Genomic DNA, 25,365 nt, shown 5'->3' with positions numbered 1-25,365 from the left:
CCTTTTGACCTGGCAGATACACCTTGTCTGTCGTTTCTCAGTGGGCGCACAGAGACTCTGTGGATGAGTGACACCCAACGACCAAGTTGAATGATCGAGAGTCGGCATTTCGGAATATGGTAACTCCGTTCCGCTGATGTCTTGGCTGTTGAGCCTTGTGCTGTGACTCAAAGACAAGTCTCTGGGTTCTACGACCAGATCTTCTTTTCATTTTAGCGACAACCACAGCAACAAAAACCACCATGATGAGAACAAAAAACATGTTGTAGGTAGTTGCAGCTGTCGCTGCGGCTACCAGGCAAGCGCTCCAAAGGAGTCACCTGCCAAGGCTTTCGCAACTAAAAGACTGAACAGCCCGCGGATCTCCAGGTCCCTGAGGGGGTCTGAAGTGAATCCTTCATCATGCCGGCCAAAAAGAAGGGAAAGAATCATCAAGTGCAGACTCTTGCACCTCAACCACAACCCCCTGCTACCCCGCCGCCTCTCGAGCAATCTCAGCGTACCTTGGAGGAAGAGCTGGCCGGTTATCCGGAAGTCCAGCGTAACGAGTTCCTTGCCACAAGAGCAATCTATTCAGACGATTTTCAGCGTATTCGAGGCAGGAAGGATGCGTGGAAGGTGAGCAGGCCGTGCCGCACCCTGTGCATGATGGCTTCTGACACGGCGATAGACTCAGGAGAACTTAGCTTTTCAAGTCCGGGTTTCACCACTTGGATGTCGCGACTATTTTGTCAAACTCATCTTCGAGTTTCCACGCGACTATCCGAAGGTGCTCCCAAAGATCAACATCGTCGAGGTTCAGCCTAAAGACCCTGACCTCAAAAAGCAAATCGAGCACATTATTGCGACCAACCAGAGACAGAATCAAGGAAGCGAAATAGTCTACGTGGTCAACACTGCCATCATGGACTTCCTTGATCAGACTGTCTCAGACAAGGCTGCCAAGAAGACTGAGTTCAGCCTCGAAGAAGAACGTGCTGCGCAAGAAGCTTTGGCTAGGAAGCATCTCCAAGAGAAAGAAGAAAGCACGCGCAGACAACAGGCAGAAGAAGCTGAGGAGAAAGAAAAGCTGCTGTACTCTCAAGTCGAGAGTGAGAAACAACGTCGCCAGAAGTCCAACCTGTCTCGCACGGCCACTGGTGAAGCTGGCACGGAACTCTACGACTCTCCCGAAGAACAAATCCGATTTGACCAGCCCATGACCTGCAAAGACACAGTCACAAACGCACCGTTCAAGTTCAAGGCAGTCTCTGGCAGGGTCGTCATCCTCAGACGTAAATACAAGAAAATCATGATTGTATCTCCTCGAGTGAATACCGAACGTGTTCAGGCTCCACAGCTTCTACTTAAGGATATCTACATCCCCGAGACTGCGAACTCAAGGGCCCAAATGCAAAAATGTATGGAGGTTATCGAGGAGGATCTGGAATTCTCCAAGGAACATCATCACGAGAATGTTGTCGACCTGATCAACTTTAAGATTGAGCATCTAACCCTTGAGGATGGCACTGGACAGTGGACCCTGGCTATTCTTTCCGAGTTTGCGGATAAGGGTTCTCTTGATGATCTTCTTGAGCTCTCTGGACCGCTCAATCCAGCAAAAGTCCGCACTTGGACTCGAGAGCTTGTTGACGCTCTAGTATTCTTCGATAAACATGGCTACGTCCATCCCGCAGTCCATGCGGGAAATGTCATGCTTTTCATGTCACCCAAGAGAGGAGTTACAGTCAAGCTTTCCGACGGCTACGGGACGAAACTTCGAGAACTTGTTGAAGCGGTTCGCGACAAGTCTGATGCGAAGACAGATGAGCTGCCTCTCTGGATCGCTCCAGAGCTAAACAACGAAACGCCAGCAAGAACAAACAAGACTTGCATATGGGATCTCGGCGTGATTGTGATGCAAATGGCGTTAGGGAAAGCCGTCAAGTCCAAATACACGTCTCCCGCAGATGTGCTCGAAGACGTCGATTTCGAATCCAGTGCTCAAGGACTACTGCAGGAAATGTTTCGATCTAATCCAAATCGTCGGCCTTCAGCCTTTCAACTCTCAAGCAAAAAGATCTTCTTCGAAGAAAATGATAATCTCTTCCGAACACAGTCCCTGACTATGCTCAGCACTCCGGGACGCGTAAGACGCTACAGTGACAGACCTGGAAATTCCAGGTATCGAAATGAATGGGAGGAGTCTGCTGTGCTCGGCCAAGGAGGCTACGGCAAAGTCGTCCGTGCCAGAAACAAGTTGGATGGGCAATTTTACGCTGTAAAGGAGATCAAGAGTCAGTCGATTAAAGAACTAGAAAACATCCTACGAGAAGTCGCCCTTCTTGCGAAACTCAATCACCCAAATATTGTCAGGTATTACAACGCCTGGTACGAGAGCGCACACGAACAAGTGGAAGAACCACACCAGCGAGCAGTCCCTGCCAGATCGATCCCCCAGCCTGCTCCCCTGAGTTTGGGTCATGACTTCATGGAACCATCAGTCTATCGTAACCAGGGGGCTGAGTACAGCGACTCAGACGATGGCAACCTGTTTGCTTATCAAGATCCACCTTCTATCAGTCCCGAGGACGCCTTTGACGATGACCCATTTGATAGCGACCCGGAACCAGAAAGAGCAGAAGAACAAATGACGACTGATCCATTCGAACGTTCAACAGCACCAGAGCCGCCATCCATGGAAGGCGTAAGTCCTTTCCGCAGTCAGAACTCACCACAAGTGCCTTTAAGTCCCGTTCGATCACGCTCACTACCACATAACGAACCATCCGTGTTGTATATCCAGATGGAACTATGCGACGGCCGAACATTGCGTGATCGAATCAACGGCGGTCTACCAAAAGATGTCGAGGCTGGTTGGCGATTGTTTCGGCGCATACTCGAAGGACTTGCCTACATTCATAGTCATGGCGTGGTGCACAGAGATCTTAAACCCGATAATATCTTCCTCGACTCACACGACACTCCTAAAATCGGCGACTTCGGACTCGCTGGGTACGGACAAGCAACCTCAAAGCAACACCTCTCGTTGTCAAGACCAGCAATGGTTACTGTGTCGTACCACATTGGTACCGCAGGGTATATGCCTCCTGAGCTTGAACGGACGGGAAGCAGCTACGATTCTCGCGCCGACATGTACTCTCTTGGGGTCACGTTCTTCGAAATGTGTTTCCCTTTCAGCACCAAGAGCGAAAGAAGCATCTATCTGGAAGGGAGGTTGAAAGAAAACCCACCACGCCTACCCCAGCTCTTCAAGGAAGAAAGCCATCAAAAACAAGGTGACATAATTGCGCGGCTGATTGATCATGATCAAACTCGCAGACCAACCGCTTTGATGCTGCTCAACAGCGGCCTGATTCCCGAGCCTCTGGAAGATGAGAAATTTCAACGCTACATTGATAGAATGGCTGCAGAAAATCCTAGTGAATATCAAGCGCTGATCACGAAGCTGTTCGCCAACCCAAACAGTCCTGTTGCAAGTCTTGCCTGGGAAGACAGGTCAACAATAAGTACGGCTTCTGTCGATTCGATGCTTTGGATATCTACTTGCGACCAGCTGAAATCCATCTTTCGTCGACATGGTGCAGTCGAAGTTGGTCGGCAAAGTATCATCCCAAAAGCCGAGTCCTATCCACATGCCGCAACTTTTCTCGATTCTTCAGGCCTGGTCGTCCAGCTACCATATGACCTCACTCTCCCTTTCGCACGCACGCTCGGACAAACTTCTCCTACCTACAGCAAGATCTACTGCTTTGGAACCGTGTACCGTGCTTCTTCACCAGGCTCGCAGCCAAGACAATTTCCTGAAGTCGACTTTGACTTCATATCCAACAGCGCAAAAGATCTACCCTTGAAGGAAGCGGAAGTCATCAAGGTTCTTGACGAAGTCCTTACTGAGTTCCCTGCCCTGGCTGCACGCTGCTGGACAATGTACATTAATCATGCCGACTTGCTCGACCTCATCCTTGATTTCTGCCGTATCAAACCAGTCGAAGCACCGGACGTTAAGCGGGCTCTATCGCATCTCAATACTCAAGGACAAGGATGGACACAGATTCGGGAAGAACTGCGCAGCCCGGCCATCAACATCCCGGAGACATCTGTGACTGACCTCAAGCGATTCAACTTCGACGGCGACTTGGAAAAGGTCCGCACAAAGCTCCACAAGCTTTTCGGAGACTCCGATCATTTCAGCAAGGCTTTGCCCCTTCTGGGGCGCCTCGATGAGGTGACGAAGTACCTCCAGCGCATGAACGTCCACACACAGATCCTCATCGCGCCTCTCAGCAACAATTCGGAGTATCTCTACCGGCGGTCGCTGCTCTTCCAGTGCGCAGATAACGCTTCCAGACGAGTCCTGGCGGTCGGCGGGCGGTACGACGCCCTAGTCCAAGAATATCAGACCAAGTCTGACAAGGGCAATACTCGTGCAGCGGGTTTCCGCCTCAACATACTAGACTTAATCGGCTACGTCCGCAGCCAGATCGCTGCTCAAGCAAGCAAGTCGTCCAAGACGACGGCGACCGCGGCCGCAGAGTCGAAGCCAGTGGCTAGGAGGTGCGATATCCTGGTCACGAGCTTCGACGCCAACGCGTTGAAGAATTCGTGCCTGGAAGTCTTGTCGTCGTTGTGGGCCGCTGGCCTTAGTGCCGAGCTCTCCGAGGAGTTCCACTCCTTGGAGGAGCTGGAGATGGCGTACGGAAGCCAGATTGCTGGTGGATACTGGCTAGTGATTGTGAGAGGAGGAGCCCTTGGGGAGAGGACCTTGAAGGTCCGGGGCCCCTCTCGCTCCGAAGACGAGGTCAAGGCCGCGGAGTTGGTGAGCTTTTTGCGCCTGAAAATGGCAAAGAGTAGATAGTTTGGAAGGCGGCTTGCTTCTTTCCTTTGATCTCAGCAATACCCACTTTCACGTCTGTAGACCGTCCTATCTGTGTATTGTTAGACATGTTTCATGCAACGTCCGCTGCATTCACTACAGACCCCTGGGACTTGTTGTGTACCTCGTATATGGTGGTATGCTCCGCAGTATGTTGTACGGTTGCGCGGGAGCAGTCCAGCCGTTGCTCCCCTGACGTCGCCGTCGGTGTTTCTTCAAGGCCATGTGTCCACCATGGGAATGTTCTCCGAATCCGACACCACCAACACCAATGGCGAGTTGAAGTGAGGCTCTCGAAGTTAGCCACAAGGCAGGATGTTGGGCCATGCGAGCGGGCCTGTGATTGTACAGAAACTTCATCTTTTCATTCTCACTCTTCTCTCGCTTTATTCCTTGACTGCGCATGCTTCGAACGATACCCTGCTATGGGGTCCTTACCGACCAAACCTGTACTTTGGAATTCGACCACGTGTCCCCAACAGCCTGTTGACCGGCCTGCTATGGGCAAACACCGACAACTATGGCACCGCTCAGGTCAATTTTCGGCACACCTGCGAGCAGCATGAGGGGATGGCCGGTTATGGTTGGGAAGAATATGATGTTCGAAACGGGGGAAGACAAGTTATACACGACACAGGGAATATGATCGATTTGACTATTGATTTTGTCAAGGTTCCTGGAGGGCAGCATGGTGGGAGTTGGGCTGCGAGAATAAAGGGCAATCCAAGAGAAGATGCGCCTGCCACGCTGGTCACAACCTTGATCTTCTATGCTGGCATGGAAGGACTGGGTGAACTTGTATTCAAGGACACGGACGAGGAAGACGGCGTGGTGACTCTGCATGGCGAGACAAGCGAGCTTGGGCAATTCGACATCTCCTTTGCGGATTCTTCAGAGAATCTTCTACCATACAAGACACACCCATCTTGGGATGCAAAACCGCTCGACCGGCCAATCCTGAGCAGCCTGCAGATACCACCGGATGCCATCTGGCAAGCCAAGAATATTGTGTTCGCGAGCATGAAGTCGGAAATTGATGGTCTCGTGCAGCAATACGGACAGGAGAACATGCCACCTCCCTGGCAGGCCTTTTCCATCCAGCAGAACCCTGGTCCTGGAAATTTTCACATGGTCCAAAAAATATTCGTCGGCGCTTTCGAAACCGACATTCAATTCATATCTGCGTCAGGCCCGTCGGTGTCCTCAGAATCTCTCACGAAGGCCATATCGGGCTCCTCAAACGACTTCAAAGAGAAGTTCACAGAGGTTTTCAAACCTTTAGCGCCATTCACCAAGGCTGCATACACCGATTTCTCTGCATCCATGTTCTCCAATTTGTTTGGCGGAATTGGATACTTCTATGGTGATTCGCTGGTCGACAGATCTTATGCTCCAGAATACGACGAGGACAATGAAGGATTCTGGGAGGAAACCGCAGCCGCACGAGCTCGAGCGGAGATTGTCAAAGATCCCCCCGCCGAGCTTTTCACCAGCGTTCCGTCCAGACCTTTCTTTCCACGCGGGTTCTTGTGGGATGAGGGTTTCCATCTCATACCAGTCGCGGATTGGGATCTTGACGTTACGATTGACATCGTAAAATCGTGGTTCAACCTCATGGACCAGGATGGCTGGATTGCTCGCGAGCAGATTTTGGGCCCTGAAGCGCGCAGCAAGGTGCCCCCAGAATTTCAAGTTCAATACCCACACTACGCCAACCCACCCACACTCTTCCTAATCATAGACATTTTGATGGACAAAATGTCGAGTCCTGCGTATGCTGAATCCAAGGATCGCATTGAGACCGAACTCCGCAATCTGTATCCCTTACTCAAACGCCAATATTACTGGTTCCGTCGCACCCAATTTGGGGACATCAAATCCTACGACCGTGAAGCCTTTTCCACCAAAGAAGCATACCGATGGCGCGGGCGCACACCACAGCATATCCTCCCTTCTGGACTTGACGACTATCCGCGCCCTCAACCTCCTCATCCAGGTGAACTTCACCTAGACTTGATCTCCTGGGTGGGCATGATGTCGCGCATCCTCGTGCGTCTTTCCACATTGCTCTCGGAAGCCGACGACATACCTGACTTCACCTCGCAACACAAAGCTATCCTTCGCAACATCGACGACCTGCACTGGTCATCTGAACATAAATGCTACTGTGATGCTACAATCGACGACTATGAAGACTCTGTCCACGTCTGCCATAAAGGCTATATTTCCATTTTCCCCTTCATGACCGGCCTAATGCCGCCTACGCACCCTCACCTTCCCCACGTATTAGACCTCATCTCTTCACCGTCCGACCTCTGGTCTCCCTATGGCATCCGCTCCCTCTCCAAATCAGACCCCTTCTACGGCACGGATGAAAACTACTGGCGCTCTCCGATCTGGGTGAACATGAATTACCTCATCCTCAAATCACTCCTCGACCTCATCCAATCTTCTACCAATAATTCATCACCACCGCCCGCGAAGGTGAAATCCCAAGCCGTCAAAATCTACACCGAATTGCGCAAGAATCTCGTCGAGACTGTGTTCAACGAGTGGGAACGCACCGGCTTCGCCTGGGAGCAATATAATCCGGAGACAGGCGCGGGCCAGCGCACGCAGCATTTCACGGGCTGGACGAGCTTGGTCGTCGTGATTATGAGGATGCCGGATTTGAGTAGGAGCAGCGGCGATACAGGAGGCATCCAACACGGTGAACTGTGAGGAATTTTTCCTGACTGGGTTATTTTGTCTATGGTGGCAGCGTTTTGAGATGAGTGGGTTAAAAACGATATTTGGGAAAGGATCAAACAGACAGGGCATAAAAGCATGGAAGCAGAAGTAGATAAATAAGTCTCGATAGAAATGAGAAATGCGGTTGCCGACTTTTGCACATTTAAAACTAGGCCTTTGTCTCGCTCTCTATTCCAGAGTGATTAATTCTGTTGTGCGGCCTTAATCCTCCTCGTCGTCGCTGCCATATGCGACAAGTGGCCTGGCAGGTGCTGCTGCTGCATGCTTTGAGACCGGCCCTGACCCTATATGCACACTTGAAGTATATCCCCTCAAGGCCGCCAGCGTGGAGCCTGACAAGATGCCGTTCTCGTCTGCTTGGTCGTTGCCATTCTGTACCCCCGGCTTCGATCCAGACTCATTCGGAGCAGCAGCAACATTGCCTTCCGTCGTCCCTTCCGTCGTCGTCGGGCCCTGTTCGGCACTGGAGCCCGGAGCCGGAGTTGGAGGTGCCTCGAGCAATCCTCTCTCGCCCAACCTCTGACCCTCCAACTCTCTCTGTTGCTGCTGGGTATACCAAATCTCCTCGGGCGCCTCATACCCTTCCAACCCGTAACTGCTCTCGATCTTCCTCTGGTCCCTCTCCTCCCTTGTCTCGCGTCCTTCGATCTCCCTAACAACTCTCTTGCCCAGCGCCCGACGGACAGCCTCCGCGGCTTGTTCTTCAATCCTGGCGGCTTCTCTCTTCTGGCTGAGCGGGTTCGGATCCACAGTGGCCCACCGCACATTCAATATCTCATTGTGATCCAGTGCCTGGTGGGCCATTGCCTCCTTTGCGAATTGGCTGTTCGCCTCGTTGACGTATGTGACGAAAGCGACGCCTCGGCCTGTGAGGACTCGAATACGTTCAATCTCTCCCCACTCTTGAAAATGCCGTGCTACTACTTCCTCGATATCGTCCGACACGTGGATCCTCCCGACGTAGAGGATGCGGTTCTGCCTCATGAAACTTCCCACCCCGCCCATGTCATCCCGGTAGTCGCTATGTTTGTCCCGTCCGAAGCAGTCCACGTTTGGATTAAATACGTCGTATATCGTGGGCAGTCGGTGCAGATATTGACATTCGTGACCTTTCGGACACAGTCCCCTCGCGAAGAACAGGCAGAAATAACTCCCCGGCGTCCTGTCTGCTGCCGTCCATCCAGAGTCGTTGCGGATATTGCAACGTGAAGGAGCGGCGTGATTGGACAAATACGCGTCCTCCCGATCACCACCAGACCATTTGTTGTACCAGATGTTAAACACCGTCCCGGTTTGCGGAGGAGGCGTGGATTTTATCGTCGAAGGATCAACCTGGGGCCGCGCAGGGCGGCGCTTGCGGCGGATTAGTTTTGTCTTTTTCGCCGGAGGTTCCTCGTTCGTGGTGAGAGAAGTTTCACTATTCGCCGTTGTGAGAGCGGTGCTTGTTGGGTCGGTGGCGGGCGCTGCTTCGTCCGGAGACGCTGATCGTTTTCGAGAAGACGGCGATGTCAGCGTCGTACGCGCCTGAACGACCTCAGCCATAGTCTGTGGCTCCTCAGCAATAGGAAAGATGTTAGGAGTTTGTCGAACGAAGACGAGTGCTCGCAAATATTTTCTTCGGGATCTACAAAGATGAATTTGAAATGCGGAACGAAGCACCTGAAGTTGCACGTGAAATTCGGCCTCACTTTCTGCGTCAGTGATCCACCTTAGAAATCCGTTCTTCTGCGGAGCATTTGTTGTCCCAAGCGCGCTTATCATGGTTGAATTTTCGACAATCAGAATATTTAGTATACCTTGGTATACCCTGTCTGTTGGATCAGCTGGTCCTCTTTCACGCTTAATTTTCGCCCTTCGATATCTCCATGCTGTCGCTCTGAACGAGCTCCAGTGCTGGCCCTCAGGCGGCTCTCAAGTACGGCTAGTCGACTACACCTAGCCTTGTGGTTATGGGGAGGAAGCCAGTCGCTACGGTCATTTCTTCCGCGAAAGAGTCCTGCGTCGATCCAATTCTATGTCTCCGAGGTTTGGGCGGTGTTTGAAAATGGCGTCCTCTCCCCCCAGAAATCCCCTGATCATGATCATTGGGGCAACCGGCACCGGCAAGTCGAAGGTGAACCCGTACCCTGGTTGGAAACGAAAATGGATGGAGGAAAAAGCTAATCGCTACAGAAATAGTTGGCTGTGGAATTGGCCACTCGATTCAATGGCGAAGTCATCAACTGTGATGCAATGCAAATGTACAAGGGGCTGCCGATCATCACTAACAAGATTCCTGAGAATGAACGAAATGGAATCCCTCATCACCTGCTCGACTTCATCGGTCTGAAAGAGAAACTCTGGACTGTGCAGCACTTTGTCAAAGAGAGTTCACGGGTTATCGATGAGATTCGAGCGAGGGGCAGGCTTCCTATTGTTGTGGGTGGGACGATTTACTACACATTTTCCTTGCTCTTCAATGATGCTATTCTTACTCCCCACGAGGACGAGAATCGCTCAGACCACGATGCAATGGACAGAAACGAAGAGTTTGCTATCCTGTCGGCTTCTACAGAGGAGATCTTTACGAAACTCAAGGAGGTTGACCCCGAGATGGCAAAAAAATGGCATCCAAATGATCGAAACAAGATCCGGCGGTCTCTCCAAATATACCTCCAGAGCGGGAGAAAGGCTTCCGACATATATGCTGAACAACGTCAAGCTCGTCCCGACCACGGGAACGAAGATACCACGATTGACACCGATATGGACGAGGACGGCGCCATGAGTGGGCGGAGAATGACTCTGCGTTATCCGAGTCTCCTCTTATGGTTGGAAGCCGACGACGTCGTACTAAAGCAGAGACTAAATGATCGAGTTGATGCCATGATTGCAAACGGTTTGTGTGACGAAGTATTGCAAATGGCAAGCCTAGAACAGGAGTTGAAACAAGAAGCAGAGCCAGTCGACCTTGCCAACGGTATTTGGGGATCGATCGGATACAAGGAAATGAAGCCCTGGCTCGAGGTGTGCCAAGCGTTGAATCCCGATCCTGCCAAAGTAGGGGTGGCAGAGCAGCAGGGTATAGATGCTGTTAAAGCGAGCACTAGACGCTATGCTAAGCGTCAGAACCGATTCGTCCGCATTCGGCTGGCAAAAGCTCTGAAGGCTACCGGGAGGCTTGATCTGCTTTTCCTTCTCGACTGCACTGATCCGACCGGCTGGGACAGCACAGTGACAGAGCCTGCGCAAGCGATCGTGAAGGCTTTCCTGAAAGAGTATGAGTTACCCGAAGCCAAATCTCTCTCACTCATGGCGGAGAAAGTACTCTCACAGATCGAGGAGGATGACATTAATGATGTCCGCAAAGCCAGGACTTGCCAACTGTGCCAAAAGACTCTTATGACTGAGAAAGAATGGAGGGCACATCTTGCGAGTCGCAGTCACAAGAAAGTTGTCGTATGGCACCGTAACTGCTTGTCAGTGCCGGCTGGAGCAATTGACGTCAATCAGCACGTACAGCTACCGACTTCACCGGGCTGATGCTTGATGCGACTCAATTATACTCTGTTGAAGGCACGTGATGGTGCAAGGATCAGCGCTAGAGGAACGTTCATGGAGGTTCTGACGTCTCGGCTTTGGCCCGTTCTCTGATCTCCTGTAAATGCTGCTGGTGGGCTTTCAGGCCATTGATACGCCACTCGACAAAAGTTGACGACAACATGTCACCGTGGCCTGATTCCTCGAGCTTAAAGACCTCTAGGACGGGGACTTTCTCTCGCTTTCGGATTCGCCAAACGCCGTCAGAAGTTATGACGGTTTTCAGCCCTATGCCGGAGTCAACAATATTCGAGCATGTCTGAGGATGCGCTTACATTCCAGGAAGCTTGCGGCAAAGTTGATGCAGGTTTGTCCATCCCACAAACCTTTGCCCTTCAATTTAACATTGTCTGGAATATTCTGCACATTCAACTCCTCGAGACGTTCCAACAAACCTTGCTGAGTGCGATAACCGACGATAATCTTCGGCACTCCCAACAGGAACGACTGTGCCCAGAATTTGAGGAGTTTCCTCTCATATTTGATTTGCTCCCTCTCGTTGGTGACCGTGGCCGTCGTTTTGAGCTCCACCCATTCAGTCGGCTGCAATTTGTCTTCTGGCTTGAAGGCCATAACAGCGTCCACTTCTCCGCCCAGGATCATCTTTACTTTGCCGAAGCCAGTTCGGACGATTGAGCAATATTGAGCGTGGTTGTTAACCATCAGCTCTTCTCGGGATTCGATGTACTCTCGAGATGCCTCGGGCCATGGTGTCGGCATCAAGGACACGGTCTCGAACTTGTATCCCCAGAAGCTCATAAGGTCTTGGGACATAGCACCTGGTCGTCCCGCGGATGAATACTGTTCTTCGCGGGAAGAAATTTTCTTGGTGTGATTTTCCTCGATGAAGATGGTGTCTTGGAATAAGGTGACATTCATTTCCCACTCATCCAACTTGGAGAATGGAACGATCATCAGCTGTCCGGGCCATGAGTGAGTCTTTCTCAGTTATATCAAGCACATCACACCTTGGTCATCATCCCTCGCCATGTCAGGAAATCGATCTCCGTTTTAGACCCCTTCTCTTTCTCATAGGCGATGATAGCCTCCAGGAGGCCATCCAGATGGTCATCATCTGAGTCATCAAGCTGTCGAAATGTCTCGAACCCTTTGTTGAGGTTGCAGGGCAGTGCCGGTGGGTAGTAGTAGCGCAGGCTCGAGGCATCAAGCCGGAATTTGTGGTCTTCATCGAAAGAAAAGAATGCGATTTCCTAACTTGCTCAGCCCATGCTGCGATTATACGTTCGGAGAGACTTACCCGTGGTCGTCTGATGGCCGCACTCAGGCCGGCGAACCGAGACACCGGCTCAAGATTGAAGTTGTGTTTGTGAGCCATTATGGCGCACCAGTTGTAACAGAAGGCTCATTTGGATTCATGTCTGCCGGCATTGTGTCTCCTGCAAGATACGGCATGGAGGTAAAGATAGTAGGTTATACCCTAGCCACTATGGTCTAGAGGATGCAAGTGCGACATACTGCTTAGACCATCGTAGACGGAAATCCTGAGACCACGTGAGAACGCGATCCAAGTCGCGTCGCGTAGCAGACTTTACGTCATCTGTTGACGAGAACGAAGCCAACATCCCACCAGAGTTAAAAGGAGACCTCTATAGTTCCTAGAAGCCGTGACGAAACGCAACGAGTTGAATGATTGTTTCTCGCTTCCGTGATCCATTCTCCTCCACTTTGTCGTCTTGTGGTTCCGTCAAATCTACCTCTTCTGGATGAAGATGGCAGGCCAGAAACGGGCATTGAGCCAAACTGATAGCAACGTCGCCAAATCACAACCACCCTCCAAGCGACAGTCGCAGCAGTTAGCAGCAGGGAAAGAAAATGCCACCCATGACTATACAGGTCTAAAGAAGCTTGACCTTTGCACGCTGCTTCAGCAACGCAACTTGCCGTACAGCGGTAATAAAGACGTGCTTATCCGTCGACTCGAGGACTCTGATAGGGACCACTCTTCGGCGCGTAATTCGGGGCGTGCAACTGGGAAGGTATGCCTTCAATTCTTAAGCAAGGAGAACCTAAGTGCTATGCTAACTCATAATAGGGTCACGCCACTGCACAAACCATTGCGCCCGAGTTCAATTTCCTAACACTGTGCAGACCGTGGGAAGACGTCGAGGCGGAGAAACAGGTAAATGGTTTGGAATACGATCCGTCTGAAGAGTATGAGGAGGAAGATGAAGCACACAGCGAAGTGGACGAAGATGAAGAAGCTGCACCTGGAGACACGAGCATGGCTGGTCAACGCAAATCAATCTGTGGCAAAAAGAAATGTATCTGCAAGCTTCCGGCCTCTGAGCATCCAGAGCATAACTGGATCCTTACAACGGAAGGATATCGGTTGGTTGCTCGCTTGCAATGGGAGATAGAAATTCGGGACCAGGACAAGTTCGGGGAGCACTTCTTTAGTGATTTCAATGGCTATGGTTTTCAAGAAGTGATGGAGAACCAAGTAAGTTCACGGTTCAGCCCCTGCTCGTTGCGCTCTTGCTGAGCTATGAATGGCTAGCTTCTGTCATTCGACCGCGAATTCTCTAAGGGATCTACACGCGAGGAAGGTCCATCGCCAGCGGGATTATGGTCAATTATTGAAGGATTCGCCTGGGCCCTCAACTATCAAGGCTTCTGGTTCAATATCGACTACCCAGACATGGTGCTGGCGACTCTCAAGCTCATAGGAGGGGCAGTATTCACCACTCTGAACATCTTGGACAAGAATGGATTGCTGCGCCCTGACACACCAGTGAAAAATATTGCGCTCGTGTTGGGCGTTCTGTATGACAACACTCGAGACTGGCCAGGCGATGAAGAGGGGGAGTTGGAATGGCGAGCAGCCATGATTAAAGAAGTCTTGCAACATGGCATTGAGTTCAAAGGGGCGCCTTATGGCATCGAGAGACTGTTCGAGACAGATGGACTGGATAGGTCACAGCTGGATAAACCAGATTCCAGGTGGAAAAAGTGGAAAAGGTTTGACTGGCCCAAAGAGGTGAGTCTGGCATTATCTACACGCACAAGAGCCATTTACTGACGTTGCCAAAGTTTAGGTCATTCTTCAAGAGATTCCGGAAAGGGCCGACAATAGGTGGCCGACAATTCGCCCTGGAGTCAAAAGCCGACCTGGCAAGGGTGCGCAAGACTTGGGGTTCAATCTGGAATGTCTGAACCTTCGCCAAAGGCCAGTTGGGGTAGTGTAAGATTATGATGAGAGAATATATTCGGGGTGGAAATCTGTTGTTCACCACCCGATCCTCTAGCTTTCCCTTCCCTTCGCAAGAACAAAAGGACATATTACCACCGAAAGTCTTCCGCCTTCGCTCACCCCTCTCGAGAAGAACTACGTTTACCTCTTCGAGCTTGCGGATGACTGCACCCAAAAACTAATCTCTCGATCTAACCTTGACGTTGAGGTTGGACTGGAACATTAACCACCGATTCGTGGTCTTCCATTCACTGAGCATATCGAAATCAAGGTAGTGGACAAGCTGAGGGACAAATTTCCATCTCCATCAACGCAACGTTCAGGCCTTGACAGGCTCGAGGGCCGACCCCAAAATTGTCCGTGCTGTCAGCACCTCTCGTCGTCCGTATGACGACCGCCGGAACTTACGGGTATGTAATAGCGATGCATGGCTGTGGTATCTCCCTCGAGCCAGCGCTCTGGGCAGAGGGCGTCTGGGTCAGGCCCAAATACGTCCTTGTTGCGGTGCGCGACCCAGTTGTTGATGCCGACAACAGCTCCCTCAGGGAAATACGTTCCAGAGATCATCGCCCCGCCCTTTGGGACAACACGAAACAGGGGCAACCTAGGAATGTGGTAAGTGAAGCCGAATGGATAATCACACTCCCATCTTACCCAGTGCCAGGGTACATCCTCTGGCCTTCTTTTATCACCGCCTGACAGTAGGGCATTCGCTGGGACTCGTGGAAAGAGATAGGATCCGAAATTGACCCTGTTTCGGCCATCTCATCGATCTCTCTGCGCAGCTTGTCGAGACATCCTCGATTCTTCAGCAGATAATAAATGATAGCGGCGAGAGTGATCCATGTTGTATCAGCGCCAGCCACAATGTTACCAAAGGCTCCGATCAGAACATCCCAGTCCGTGAAAGTGGTAGGATCTCGCCGCTGACCGGCGATGAACTGAGCAAGCACGTCCTTCTTATCCGGCTTTTCTTCTTCCATTCGCTCTGCGATACGCTTCATGGTATAGGAGATGGTATAGTCTACTTTACCTGTGCCTGTGCCGGCGAGCCAGTTGACCATTTTGAACAAGGTTGGATGCAGTTCTGGATATATGCCCACAAAAGTGGCATAGGGCATTCGTTGACGAAGGCTCTCACAGATGCCACCGATATCTTCACCGTCGTCAAGGAACCCAAAGCGTTGAGAAAACTGCGTGTCGCCAGTCAGCACAGCCACTGTTGCGGATTCATGAACGAGCAGACTGTTATATGGCCTTGACAGTCAAACGCCCAGCAGGTAAACCAGTGAGTCAGGTCAATAGTCTCGCTTGACTTAGTGAAGGCCTTGAGCTTCTCAATTAAGAGCTCTCCGCATTCATCGATCAATGGCTCGAATGCCAATATGGATGACATGGAGAATGCTTGTGCATAATTGCGACGATATCGAGTAGCATCCTTGTTATCTGAGGTGCTGAAGTTGGTCGAAGTGCCGGGAGGACAAGAGGGCTCATACCACCTCGACTTCATCCACGGAGTTGAGATGGTGTAAATGGTCTTGATGGCCTCGGGGTCATCAATACTGTACGAATTCGGCTCGAGGCGGACAATTTTGCCTGGAACAAATTGCATCAGAGGAAGTTGCCGAGGCCAGTGACTCGCCGCTCACCATATTTCCTGTGCAATTCGATGTTGATCTGCTCAAAATCACCTCTGATGAGAGCCCTCAGGTACCAAAAGCGGGAGAAACGAGCGAGCAGTGGCCCAGGCGCAGAAGGAAGTTTGCTAGTGCCCTGCCGAAAGCCGAAGTAGAGCAACCAAGTCAAGAAGAGTGCTGACAAGCCAACCAAGACTGATGCTTGGTGCATGTCGACGGTGGCTTCAGAAAGATAAGGAAACCTTTCGTCGCTTTTCTTTTCCTTTCTTCCTTTTTGTCTTTCCCCCGGTGGAGGATCGGACACTCCTCCCCCGCGAAAGCTTTCGGCAGCTGGTTAGGTGCAGCTTAACTGCCGTGGCTGCATTGGCGCTATGCACGTCTTCATGACCAAATCCTGAACCGGGGGCATCACCTTTGACCCCGCCATGATAGGCAGTCGGGTAGGCTAGTGAGAGGAGGAGTCCACGATAGGTGTTTTACCCTACTGAGGGCTGCCTCTAAACAAACAATATGGCGGCCGCTCGGAACGCGTCGCCCATCTTTCCCGGCTTGCCTGGTGGCAGCCGGACGAAGAGCTCGCGTCGCCCTTTCATTTCTTTGATGTCTACATGTACCAATGATGATTGCAGCCCATAAACACCGGGGTTCATAACATCTCAAGGCTTGGAATTCGAACCTTGCTGTCGCTTCGGGTCGCCGGGATTGCTTCCCCGATGATTTATTTCCAGATGGACCGTCCTTCGCCTGGCATTTAGCATCCCTATCTTAATCCCACTCGTATGCCCATCACTGGGTGGGATCCGCACATGCCAGCCGATCTGAAAATGTATCCTGCAGCAGAAGTTATTGGAGTTGACCTGACGCCGATACAGTCTCTCGTCGTGCCTCGAATCTAAGATTCTCAACTGACGATTTCGGGAACGAGTGGACTTGCGAGCAGATACCTTGACTATGTTCATGGTTAATATTTGGCCTCTTCTGTTCGAGACTAGCCGCGATTCGGGTAAGCTTTTTAGTATTTCATTTGATATTGTGATACGCATGCGCAGTCGTAGCATTGGATGTTTCATTCCTGGGTTTCTTCACCAAGCATTAGTTGGGTATCGACGAGGTGGCGATCCAGGAACATAGATGCCGGTGGGTGAGTCGTGTTCCAGGAATAGGACACAAAATGTATTCCGAGGATGGCCCATTGACCAGAGTCGCGGCGCTCTTCAAGTTCCACCATCACAAATGTGGCTGCCGGAGCGCTACTAACTACGATACCCAGCCTAGTCCACAAACTGAGGTTAGCTTCGCGGTACCGGATTCATCAATGTGCGGGCTGTGAAGCTAGCGATTCGGCATGTCTGTATTTTGCTTTGATACCACGACCGGGGTTCTAATTCCCTGGAAACTTTGTAGATCGAAGTTCATAATATATCATATTCCATATATTAGAGCGAAACGTCCTTTGTAATTATCGAATGCTTTCGGTCAACACAACCTACAAGGCTGACAAGGCTGACAGACATGAACGAGGCTAGCGTGCTGCAAGGCTCCGAATTCTACGGTGGATCGGCCCTTGGCATCCACGCAGATGGTTTATGCCCAGACCCGCGCAATCTTCAACCTCACTTTCGCTGCTCACAACATCTTTGTCCATTCTTGGGTTCTTGGAAGATATTTTGACATAGCATCCCGTGGTATTGCGTCTAGCAAAGATGATAAGTCACAAACAACTCACTGCTTAAGGAGTGGTTCGCAGTGCATGCAGGAGGTTGAACGACCAGTTTCGCGCAAACCCCCCCCCTCAGCTCAGCTCGTATCGCGTCTGTCGAGGATGAGCATCACGCTCCGCAATGCCGCGCTCGTGTTCTCCAATATCGTTCTCATAGCTGCTCTTCTCATTTTTGCAAAGGGATTCTTTCCTCATAAAGCCTTTCTACCGGGATTGGCAACATGGCCTACCACATCTGAAGCAGGGGCTCGGCCATCGCCTTTTGATCGCGTCATCTTCATGGTTGTTGATGCCTTACGGAGTGATTTCGTCTATGGAAATGCCTCTGGCTTTGCCTTCACTCAAAGTCTGATAAGGTCTGGCGCTGCAGTCCCATTCACCGGTCATGCTAGTCCGCCAACCATCACTATGCCACGCGTCAAGGCCATCACAACCGGCTCAGTCCCAAGCTTTGTGGATCTCATCCTCAACTTTGCCGAGTCGGACACGACGTCGACCCTCAAGGATCAAGACACATGGTTGGCTCAGTTACGAGCGAAAGGCGGCAGGCTCGTGATGTATGGAGACGATACTTGGCTGCGGCTGTTTCCGGATTTCTTCACTCGAGCTGATGGAACGACGAGTTTCTTTGTGTCCGACTTCACCGAAGTCGACAACAATGTCACCAGGCATATCCCCTCTGAATTAACAAACCAGGACTGGTCTGGAATGACACTCCACTTCCTCGGCCTGGACCATATCGGGCACAAAACTGGGCCTAAAGGACCAAGAATGCCGGCCAAGCAGGCCGAGATGGATGCCATCGTCAGGGACATTTATTCAAAAATGGAAAGCAATGGCCATCTCAAGTCATGCCTATTAGTACTGCTTGGTGACCATGGCATGAATGAGGGCGGGAACCATGGGGCCTCTTCTCCGGGCGAAGTTTCCACGGCGCTTACGTTCATCTCTCCAAAGTTCAGGTCGGCCTTCGAAGGACAACCTTGCCCCGTCAATGATGCGGTTGACTACCAGTACTACGACACCGTTGAACAATCGGACATTGTTCCCACTCTTGCTGCTCTACTGGGACTTCCCATTCCACTCAATAACCTCGGGGTTCTCATCCCGCGGTTGTTGGAGCTCTGGACCCATCCGCAGGATCAGTATGCGTTGCTTTATGGCAATGCAGAACAGGTGCTGCGAATCGCCGAAGCAACATTTCCAAGAGAATTTGGAAAAATGTCTACGTCTGCGAAATGCTCAATCACCGACGGAGAAGACGCCGAAATCCTCGCCTGTCTATGGCAACGTGTCGGAGAGGAGCACCGAGCCATCGCGGCGGACGAGTCACATTCCATTCCGTCGACAACCTGTCTCAAAGCTTTCCTGTACAAAGCGCAAAACCTCCTTAGTGGCACAGCCAGTAATTATGACCTCACTAGCATGCAAGCAGGCATCGGGCTCAGCGTGCTAGCGTTGGCGCTTTGCGTGCCCAGTTTTATACAGGGTATCCTTTTGGCAGGCGTAGACGGGGTGATCCTCCTCGTCATAATGATCGCCTACGCCGTCACTATGTTCGCCAGCAGCTACGTCGAAGAAGAGCATCAGTTCTGGTATTGGAGCCTTGCTGGCTATATGGTCATTCTGCATTGCAAAGACAGCAGATTCAAAATGATCAACGCCAATGGGGGTACTCGTGCTATACTGCAGGGACCGACAGGAACAGCCCTCGCATACTTCCTTTTCGGTGTGGCCAGACGGTGGAGACAGACTGGCCAGAAATACGCTGGCGAGCCCGACTTACTTGCTGAAGTCATCGAACCCAATTCATGGTTCCTCTGGATGCTGGTCATGCTCGCCTACGCCGCACTTTCGCGCAATTTGAGTCATCGAGCAGGGATATGGATGGGCTCACCGCAGATGGGCATATTGCCGGCACTCGTGTCCATTTCAGCCTTCCTCTTCAAGATTGCTTTCACCGCAGCAGATGCGCCTGAGCTGCTCACTTCGTTCGCAATCCTCAATCCGCTGGTCGGATTCGTATCGGCGTACCCACTCGTGAGCCTGGCAAGAGTGGTCTTCCTAGGTCTTACCCACTTGCTCGCCTGCGCAATGTACTACGAAGCGCCCTGGAAAGGCGCAGATCATCTACGGCGGTTTCTCACGGCATTTCAAGATGTGTTATCGCTGTTCCTCATTACGCAGTCCCGCACGGTGTATGTGCCGCTATTCCTATTCTTCAACCTCCAACTTTACCTTCTCCGTCGGGGAAGACAGCATTCGGTCGGCGAGATTACCATTCTAGCTCTCCTGTTTCAATACGCCTCCTTCTTCACTTTTGGCAGCACCAACTCCATCGCCACCATCGATCTATCTAATGCATACAACGGTATCAGCGGCTATAATGTGGCTGCTGTTGGGATGCTCACGTTCATAAGTAATTGGGCGGGTCCGATATGGTGGTCCTTTGCAATTTGCCAGTTGTTCAGTTCGCTTCATCTCAAAAGTGGTACATATTCTTTTCTCTTTACGGCATTGGCAACTTTCGCTTGCATCCATACCTTGTCGGTCATGGTGGCTTGCATGGTGCTCAGAGAACACCTCTTTATATGGACTGTCTTCTCTCCGAAGTATCTCTACACAGCCGCTTGGGTAGTGGGCCAGCACTGTGTTGTCAATGCATCGTGCGTCGGTTGTCTGCTCTGGCGAACACCTCGCTAGTTTTGACGACAATCCCACAGATCATGGGCGGTGCCGATAGATATAGAATACACAAAGACTCGTCGACCAGCTTGTCAGGGATTTACAGATGGCCATTCAGCTCTTTCGAGACACAGAATCCCTCGAATAATTGATCGATTCCTTGCACATCATCGATGGGAATCACTTTCGACACATCTAGAGGGAACGTGGTCAGCAGGCCTCATCAAGCGCAGCGAGAGGGAGAATGCGTAAATAACGTACATTGGTCAGGGCGCACGATCACAGTAGCCCCTTTGTCGGGATCAATGCCATACTTCTCATAAGCATGGCCATGGCCCGAGTTATAATGCTCATCGTCAACGAATACTTTGTGCAGATCTAGTGGCGACGGACAAACAGAATTAGCACAAAGTAGTGGTGTCTCTCGCCTTTCGGGACATTGCGCTCGCTCCTTACTTACCTCTCATCTTCCACTTTCCTGTGACAGGCCAGAAATAATCCGGGATTTGCTCCTGCTCGAGGTCCATGCGATTGCCGGTGAGTACGACGATGGGCTCAATGAAACTGTCAATGTCTGCCGACACAGGAGTGTATTTCCGCCCGGGACCGCTTGGAGATTCCATGTATTTTGCGATCTGGGGCAACAAAAAGATTTGGGTCAGTTTCTGTCCTTTCTTCTTCTAACAGCAAACAACAACAGCAACATTGGTGGGACACAAGAACAAGACAAACCTGGTTCAGCCTCGTCAGCAGATTTGGGTCTTCGATCCGGCCTGCGAAGAAGATCACGCGCCACCGACCGTCTGCCTTCAGGGCCCGAGCGAGTTGCATGGCTTTGACATCGCAGAATCGCACGACCTGCGCGCTGGGGAACCTCATGCCGACCACAATCTCCTTTGCCAACTCCTGCGTGCTGCCTGCGCTGCAAGTCACGCTGGAATCCTCGTATTTGGAAGTCAAGCCGGCAGTGTACCGTCCGGACTTGATGAAGCCCTCGCGGAATTCTTCCGGGGTGATCTTCTTCTCGTTGTTTGCCTTGTTGCTCGCAAATAGCTTCATAAAGTACCGGTCAAAGTCGATGAGATCCGCGGCCGTCTTACCGCGCTCGACGCTGTACGTCTTCAACAACTCCGGAGTCGCCTGACCCGTCAAGACGTGGCCGAGTTTCCAGCCGATGTTGAAGCCGTCTTGCAGACTGACGTTCATTCCCTGTCCGGCCTTGGGGGAGTGCGTGTGGAACGCGTCGCCGGTCAAAAATACCCGGTTGGCTTTGGTAAAGTGATCCGCGAGACGTTGGCCGATTGAATAGCACGACCACCAGTACGTGTCTGCGAAGTCCATCTTGTACGGATGGAAGATCTGCTGAGCCTTCTTGTGCAGGTCTTCGAGTTTGATTTCCTTGACGTTTGTGCCTGTGGGGAATTCGATGTAGAAGCGGGTCAGGCAACCGCCTTCTCGAGGGATGACGAGGAGGGAGCCAGTGTCTGAGTGGACGGTGACTTTGCGGCGGATGTCGGGGAAGTTGGTTCGGGGATAGATGTCCATTACTCCCCAGACCGCGTCGGTGGTGTCTCCGACCATCTTGTAGCCCAGCGATTTGCGCACAACGCTGTGTGCACCGTCACAGCCCTGGATTTAAAGACCAGATCTCAGCAAAGAGGACCTTCACAACCCATCGGTTCTGGTGAACGGACTTACCAGGACGTACTTTGCCCTGAAAATTTCCTCCTTCTCATCCTCCTCCCTCACCGCCACAACCGTGCACGGATAACTCGCCGCGTGCATCTCAGCCAACTCCTCGTCCAGACTCACGCTCTTCACCGTCCAGCCGTAACTGACTTCCTCGCCCCTCCCGGCGCCAAGCTTTCTCATCTTCTCCAGCAGCAAGCCATTGACACGGGCCTGGTTGAGGATCAAGTGCGGCATGTGGCTGAGGCCCTTGACCGTGTCGGCGGCACGATTACTCCGGCTAATCCCGCCGTGACCGTCGGGGCTCCAGAAGGCGACTTCAAGGACGTGATAGGCCTCGCGGAGCAGATCCTCGGATAGGTCCAGAGTCTCGAAGATCTCGACCGTGCGGCACTGGATCCCGTCTGCCTGCCCGATGGCCATAGGCCCCCCGCGTCGCTCGAGGATCTTGAACTTGATCTGTTGCCGCGGGTGCGTCGTGTTGTAGATGGTCAGCCACAGCGCCGCAGTCAGGCCGGCGCTGCCGGAGCCGACGATCAGAACGTCGAGAAGGTCGGCGTCGGTCATTTTCTGGCTGTGGGCGTGGTAGAGATTGACTCGGGTTCGTCCTGTTATGTAACGAAATGTATTGTAATGCAATGCGATAGTTGTCAAAGTCCAATGCAATGTTGTGTAGCGTCGTGTAGTGGGAATGGAATGGGCGTCAGTCTCGGATCTCCAAATAAATAATAGTCAGGCCTCCGTCGAAATCTCCATCTACCCTCGGCGGGTTTATATCTCCAGCGCCTACTTCCAGACCTCTGATGCAGAGCAGATGGACTCCCGATCCGAACGGCAAACCGACCTCAAAGATGAAATGCAATGTGTACGGCGGTACTTGAGCGCGGCATTCCTGTTGCACCACAACTCCAGTCCGCTGGCAGTCTGCCTAACGAGCCTGTCTCTGTGTTTCCCCCTCGGTCGATGGAAGCGAGATGGCTTACTCTCAACTACCCACTGGAGCTTAGTAGCGATTTGTTGGTATCAACGCGGGTTTGGCCTTTTCCCCCGCTCTTTACGGAGTACTTCGCTCTTCGCTCTCGCGTCTTTCATTGTGGCGAGAATGCTTCCGAGCGCGGGATTGTGCGGCCAATAGACATCAAACCCTTCCCGATGGTGCGCGACCCTCGGAAGGAATTGCTTCCATAGGCTTTCCGCTTCACCTGGCATGTATCGCATCCACCGTGCAGAGTAGATGACCCCGTTGAATAGGGGCCGAGCATGGTCACCGTCTTCTGCACTCAGCGTATATATCGGGAACACTGCCCCTTGTAATATTGAAAATGAATGAATGGATATCGGATACCAAGATGGTTATATGCCCTCAAATCAGCCCATACTTTTTGCGGTTAGCATATCTTCTGCTATATAGCTTTAGGCAAGCCAATCACAGAGCCGAGCTGTAGTCACCGCCTCCAGATTAGTACCGGCAGAATATTCTGCGAAATTCACCAATGTCCAGGAAACCAAAACCCCAATTTTCCAGTTCTTCCATACACACTGCGATAATATGTAGGGTGCTCCTTATTTGGCAGAAATGCCTTCGGTAGATCCTCTCACTGCCCTTAGTGCCTCACTGCCTCCCTCTGCCATGCCACTCATTTCTCCCAATGCACTTCTCCACGCCCACTTGAAGCAAAACCCGCCTCGACGCCCTTCAAACCGCATCCCTTCCGAGCCACGACCTATCCAGCTCAATGTGGGCTCTTTGACGCACTGTAATGGCTCCTCTTTGGTCAAGATCGGAGCGACGACAATAGTCTGTGGCGTTCGCGCCGAAATACTCCCTACAAGCGAGATTCCCAGTTTTCGGGTCAGCAAATCCTCAGACAAAGACCGGACAACCCCACTGAGACGGAAGAATGAGGTGGATGACCATGAGGAAGAAGCAGAATACTCGGCCATTGAGCTGTACAACCTTGTCGTGCCAAACATCGAACTGGCCACGGGTTGCTCCCCCAAACACCCTGCCAATACGGCTCCTTCGGTCGAAGCGCAGTCAATATCCCAACGCTTACTCTCATTGCTTCATACTTCACAGCTCGTCAGAACCTCTGACCTCGAGATCATCTACGCCCCACCTCCAGAATCCGAGGATCTAGAGCTCGGAATAGACGCGGATCCTCAGTTGAAGGCATACTGGACGCTTTACGTCGACATGGTGTGTATCAGTCATGGCGGATCTATATTCGATGCCGCGTGGCTTGCTCTAGATGCCGCACTACGGGACTGTCTAATACCAAGGGCGTGGTGGGATCCGGACTTGGAAAAGGTAATCTGCTCAGTGGATGTGAAAGAGGCGAGGAAACTGCGACTAAGAGGAATGCCAGTACCCAGCAGTTGGGGTGTCTTTGTGCCCGAAAAGAGACTGTTGACCATGCAAAATGACGAAGAAGATCGGTATTGGATTCTTATGGACATGGACGCCTTTGAGGAAGAGTCTTGTGGGGAGAGCGGATGTGTCACAGTGGATTGCAGTAAGAGTGCTGATTTGGCATCGTTCTTGAGAATTGAAAAGAGCGGCGGCTCTGTGGTCGGGGTCGACCAGATTGCAGGAATGGCCGAATTTGCTAAGCGGCGATGGCAGCAGTGGAAAAATGTATTGGACCATGCATTGGCTGCCTGAAGACTCGGTCTGAAGGACTTGGCGCGCGAATGGAAAATGATACCCAAGTTTATGTCGACATCGTAATATTCACGGCGTCAAAGCTCGGCAAGTGACCCAACCTTTCTATGTATACCGAAGATAAAGATGACTTGTCGGCAACCCGGACGTTGAGCAGCGATCGGATCTCCTCGCATGCCAGCAGAGAAAAGGCAAAGTCTTAGCGAGAGGATGCTGCTTGGGGAGAACAGTGGCACCAATTTTCAGGGAAGTCTCAAGCCATGCCGTAATTACTGCTGGGCAGTTTGGTTTTTCCCAATGGAAGAGTCGAAAGAGATCAAGGAGAGGTGAAACTGAGAGCGGCAGAGAACTCGTCACATGACACTGTCACATGACAAGAAGCTTCAGTGGTATTTAGACCTATCAAGGAATAGTCTGCTTGGCACCAACTTCATTTGCACGATAAACCTTTGTTGAAGCTCCAGCGTTCTTGAAGCTACATAGCCCAGATAGCCCTCGGGATAGGTTCATACCACGATAAAGACCGTCCCCTCCCTTCCTCCCTTTGGAATT

At 51.7% G+C, this 25,365-nt stretch overlaps 10 protein-coding genes across 10 annotated transcripts; 6 read left to right on the top strand and 4 right to left on the bottom strand.

Moving 5' to 3' along the window:
- Positions 1–402: 402 nt before the first annotated feature.
- Positions 403–4,858, top strand: A1O5_04965 (PEK/GCN2 protein kinase; the record flags this gene model as incomplete). The annotated part of the gene is made up of 2 exons (XM_007745569.1): positions 403–618; positions 671–4,858. 2 exons carry the CDS (start codon positions 403–405, stop codon positions 4,856–4,858), a joined length of 4,404 nt encoding a protein of 1,467 aa, XP_007743759.1.
- Positions 4,859–5,191: 333 nt separating this feature from the next.
- Positions 5,192–7,597, top strand: A1O5_04964 (mannosyl-oligosaccharide glucosidase; the record flags this gene model as incomplete). Its single annotated transcript, XM_007745568.1, has 1 exon — positions 5,192–7,597. One exon carries the CDS (start codon positions 5,192–5,194, stop codon positions 7,595–7,597), a length of 2,406 nt encoding a protein of 801 aa, XP_007743758.1.
- Positions 7,598–7,828: 231 nt separating this feature from the next.
- A1O5_04963 (uncharacterized protein) lies at positions 7,829–9,169 on the bottom strand (the record flags this gene model as incomplete). Its single annotated transcript, XM_007745567.1, has 2 exons — positions 7,829–7,975; positions 8,045–9,169. 2 exons carry the CDS (start codon positions 9,167–9,169, stop codon positions 7,829–7,831), a joined length of 1,272 nt encoding a protein of 423 aa, XP_007743757.1.
- A 502-nt stretch (positions 9,170–9,671) lies between these two features.
- On the top strand, positions 9,672–11,149 carry A1O5_04962 (uncharacterized protein; the record flags this gene model as incomplete). The annotated part of the gene is made up of 2 exons (XM_007745566.1): positions 9,672–9,740; positions 9,806–11,149. The coding sequence occupies 2 exons, from the start codon at positions 9,672–9,674 to the stop codon at positions 11,147–11,149; spliced, it is 1,413 nt and encodes a 470-aa protein (XP_007743756.1).
- A 70-nt stretch (positions 11,150–11,219) lies between these two features.
- On the bottom strand, positions 11,220–12,542 carry A1O5_04961 (uncharacterized protein; the record flags this gene model as incomplete). Its single annotated transcript, XM_007745565.1, has 4 exons — positions 11,220–11,434; positions 11,482–12,124; positions 12,175–12,417; positions 12,465–12,542. The coding sequence occupies 4 exons, from the start codon at positions 12,540–12,542 to the stop codon at positions 11,220–11,222; spliced, it is 1,179 nt and encodes a 392-aa protein (XP_007743755.1).
- A 394-nt stretch (positions 12,543–12,936) lies between these two features.
- Positions 12,937–14,380, top strand: A1O5_04960 (uncharacterized protein; the record flags this gene model as incomplete). Its single annotated transcript, XM_007745564.1, has 4 exons — positions 12,937–13,203; positions 13,260–13,667; positions 13,725–14,204; positions 14,258–14,380. The coding sequence occupies 4 exons, from the start codon at positions 12,937–12,939 to the stop codon at positions 14,378–14,380; spliced, it is 1,278 nt and encodes a 425-aa protein (XP_007743754.1).
- Positions 14,381–14,783: 403 nt separating this feature from the next.
- Positions 14,784–16,265, bottom strand: A1O5_04959 (uncharacterized protein; the record flags this gene model as incomplete). The annotated part of the gene is made up of 4 exons (XM_007745563.1): positions 14,784–15,021; positions 15,072–15,610; positions 15,664–16,013; positions 16,067–16,265. 4 exons carry the CDS (start codon positions 16,263–16,265, stop codon positions 14,784–14,786), a joined length of 1,326 nt encoding a protein of 441 aa, XP_007743753.1.
- Positions 16,266–17,876: 1,611 nt separating this feature from the next.
- Positions 17,877–20,477, top strand: A1O5_04958 (uncharacterized protein; the record flags this gene model as incomplete). Its single annotated transcript, XM_007745562.1, has 1 exon — positions 17,877–20,477. One exon carries the CDS (start codon positions 17,877–17,879, stop codon positions 20,475–20,477), a length of 2,601 nt encoding a protein of 866 aa, XP_007743752.1.
- Positions 20,478–20,559: 82 nt separating this feature from the next.
- Positions 20,560–22,715, bottom strand: A1O5_04957 (uncharacterized protein; the record flags this gene model as incomplete). The annotated part of the gene is made up of 5 exons (XM_007745561.1): positions 20,560–20,654; positions 20,721–20,837; positions 20,920–21,094; positions 21,192–22,088; positions 22,158–22,715. The coding sequence occupies 5 exons, from the start codon at positions 22,713–22,715 to the stop codon at positions 20,560–20,562; spliced, it is 1,842 nt and encodes a 613-aa protein (XP_007743751.1).
- A 1,009-nt stretch (positions 22,716–23,724) lies between these two features.
- A1O5_04956 (uncharacterized protein) lies at positions 23,725–24,813 on the top strand (the record flags this gene model as incomplete). The annotated part of the gene is made up of 1 exon (XM_007745560.1): positions 23,725–24,813. The coding sequence occupies one exon, from the start codon at positions 23,725–23,727 to the stop codon at positions 24,811–24,813; it is 1,089 nt and encodes a 362-aa protein (XP_007743750.1).
- Positions 24,814–25,365: the final 552 nt, after the last annotated feature.

The sequence above is a fragment of the Cladophialophora psammophila genome, assembly GCF_000585535.1.
Source record: "Cladophialophora psammophila CBS 110553 chromosome Unknown aczJe-supercont1.6, whole genome shotgun sequence".
NCBI classification, from domain to species: domain Eukaryota; kingdom Fungi; phylum Ascomycota; class Eurotiomycetes; order Chaetothyriales; family Herpotrichiellaceae; genus Cladophialophora; species Cladophialophora psammophila.
This window is presented reverse-complemented; position numbering and strand designations above follow the sequence as displayed.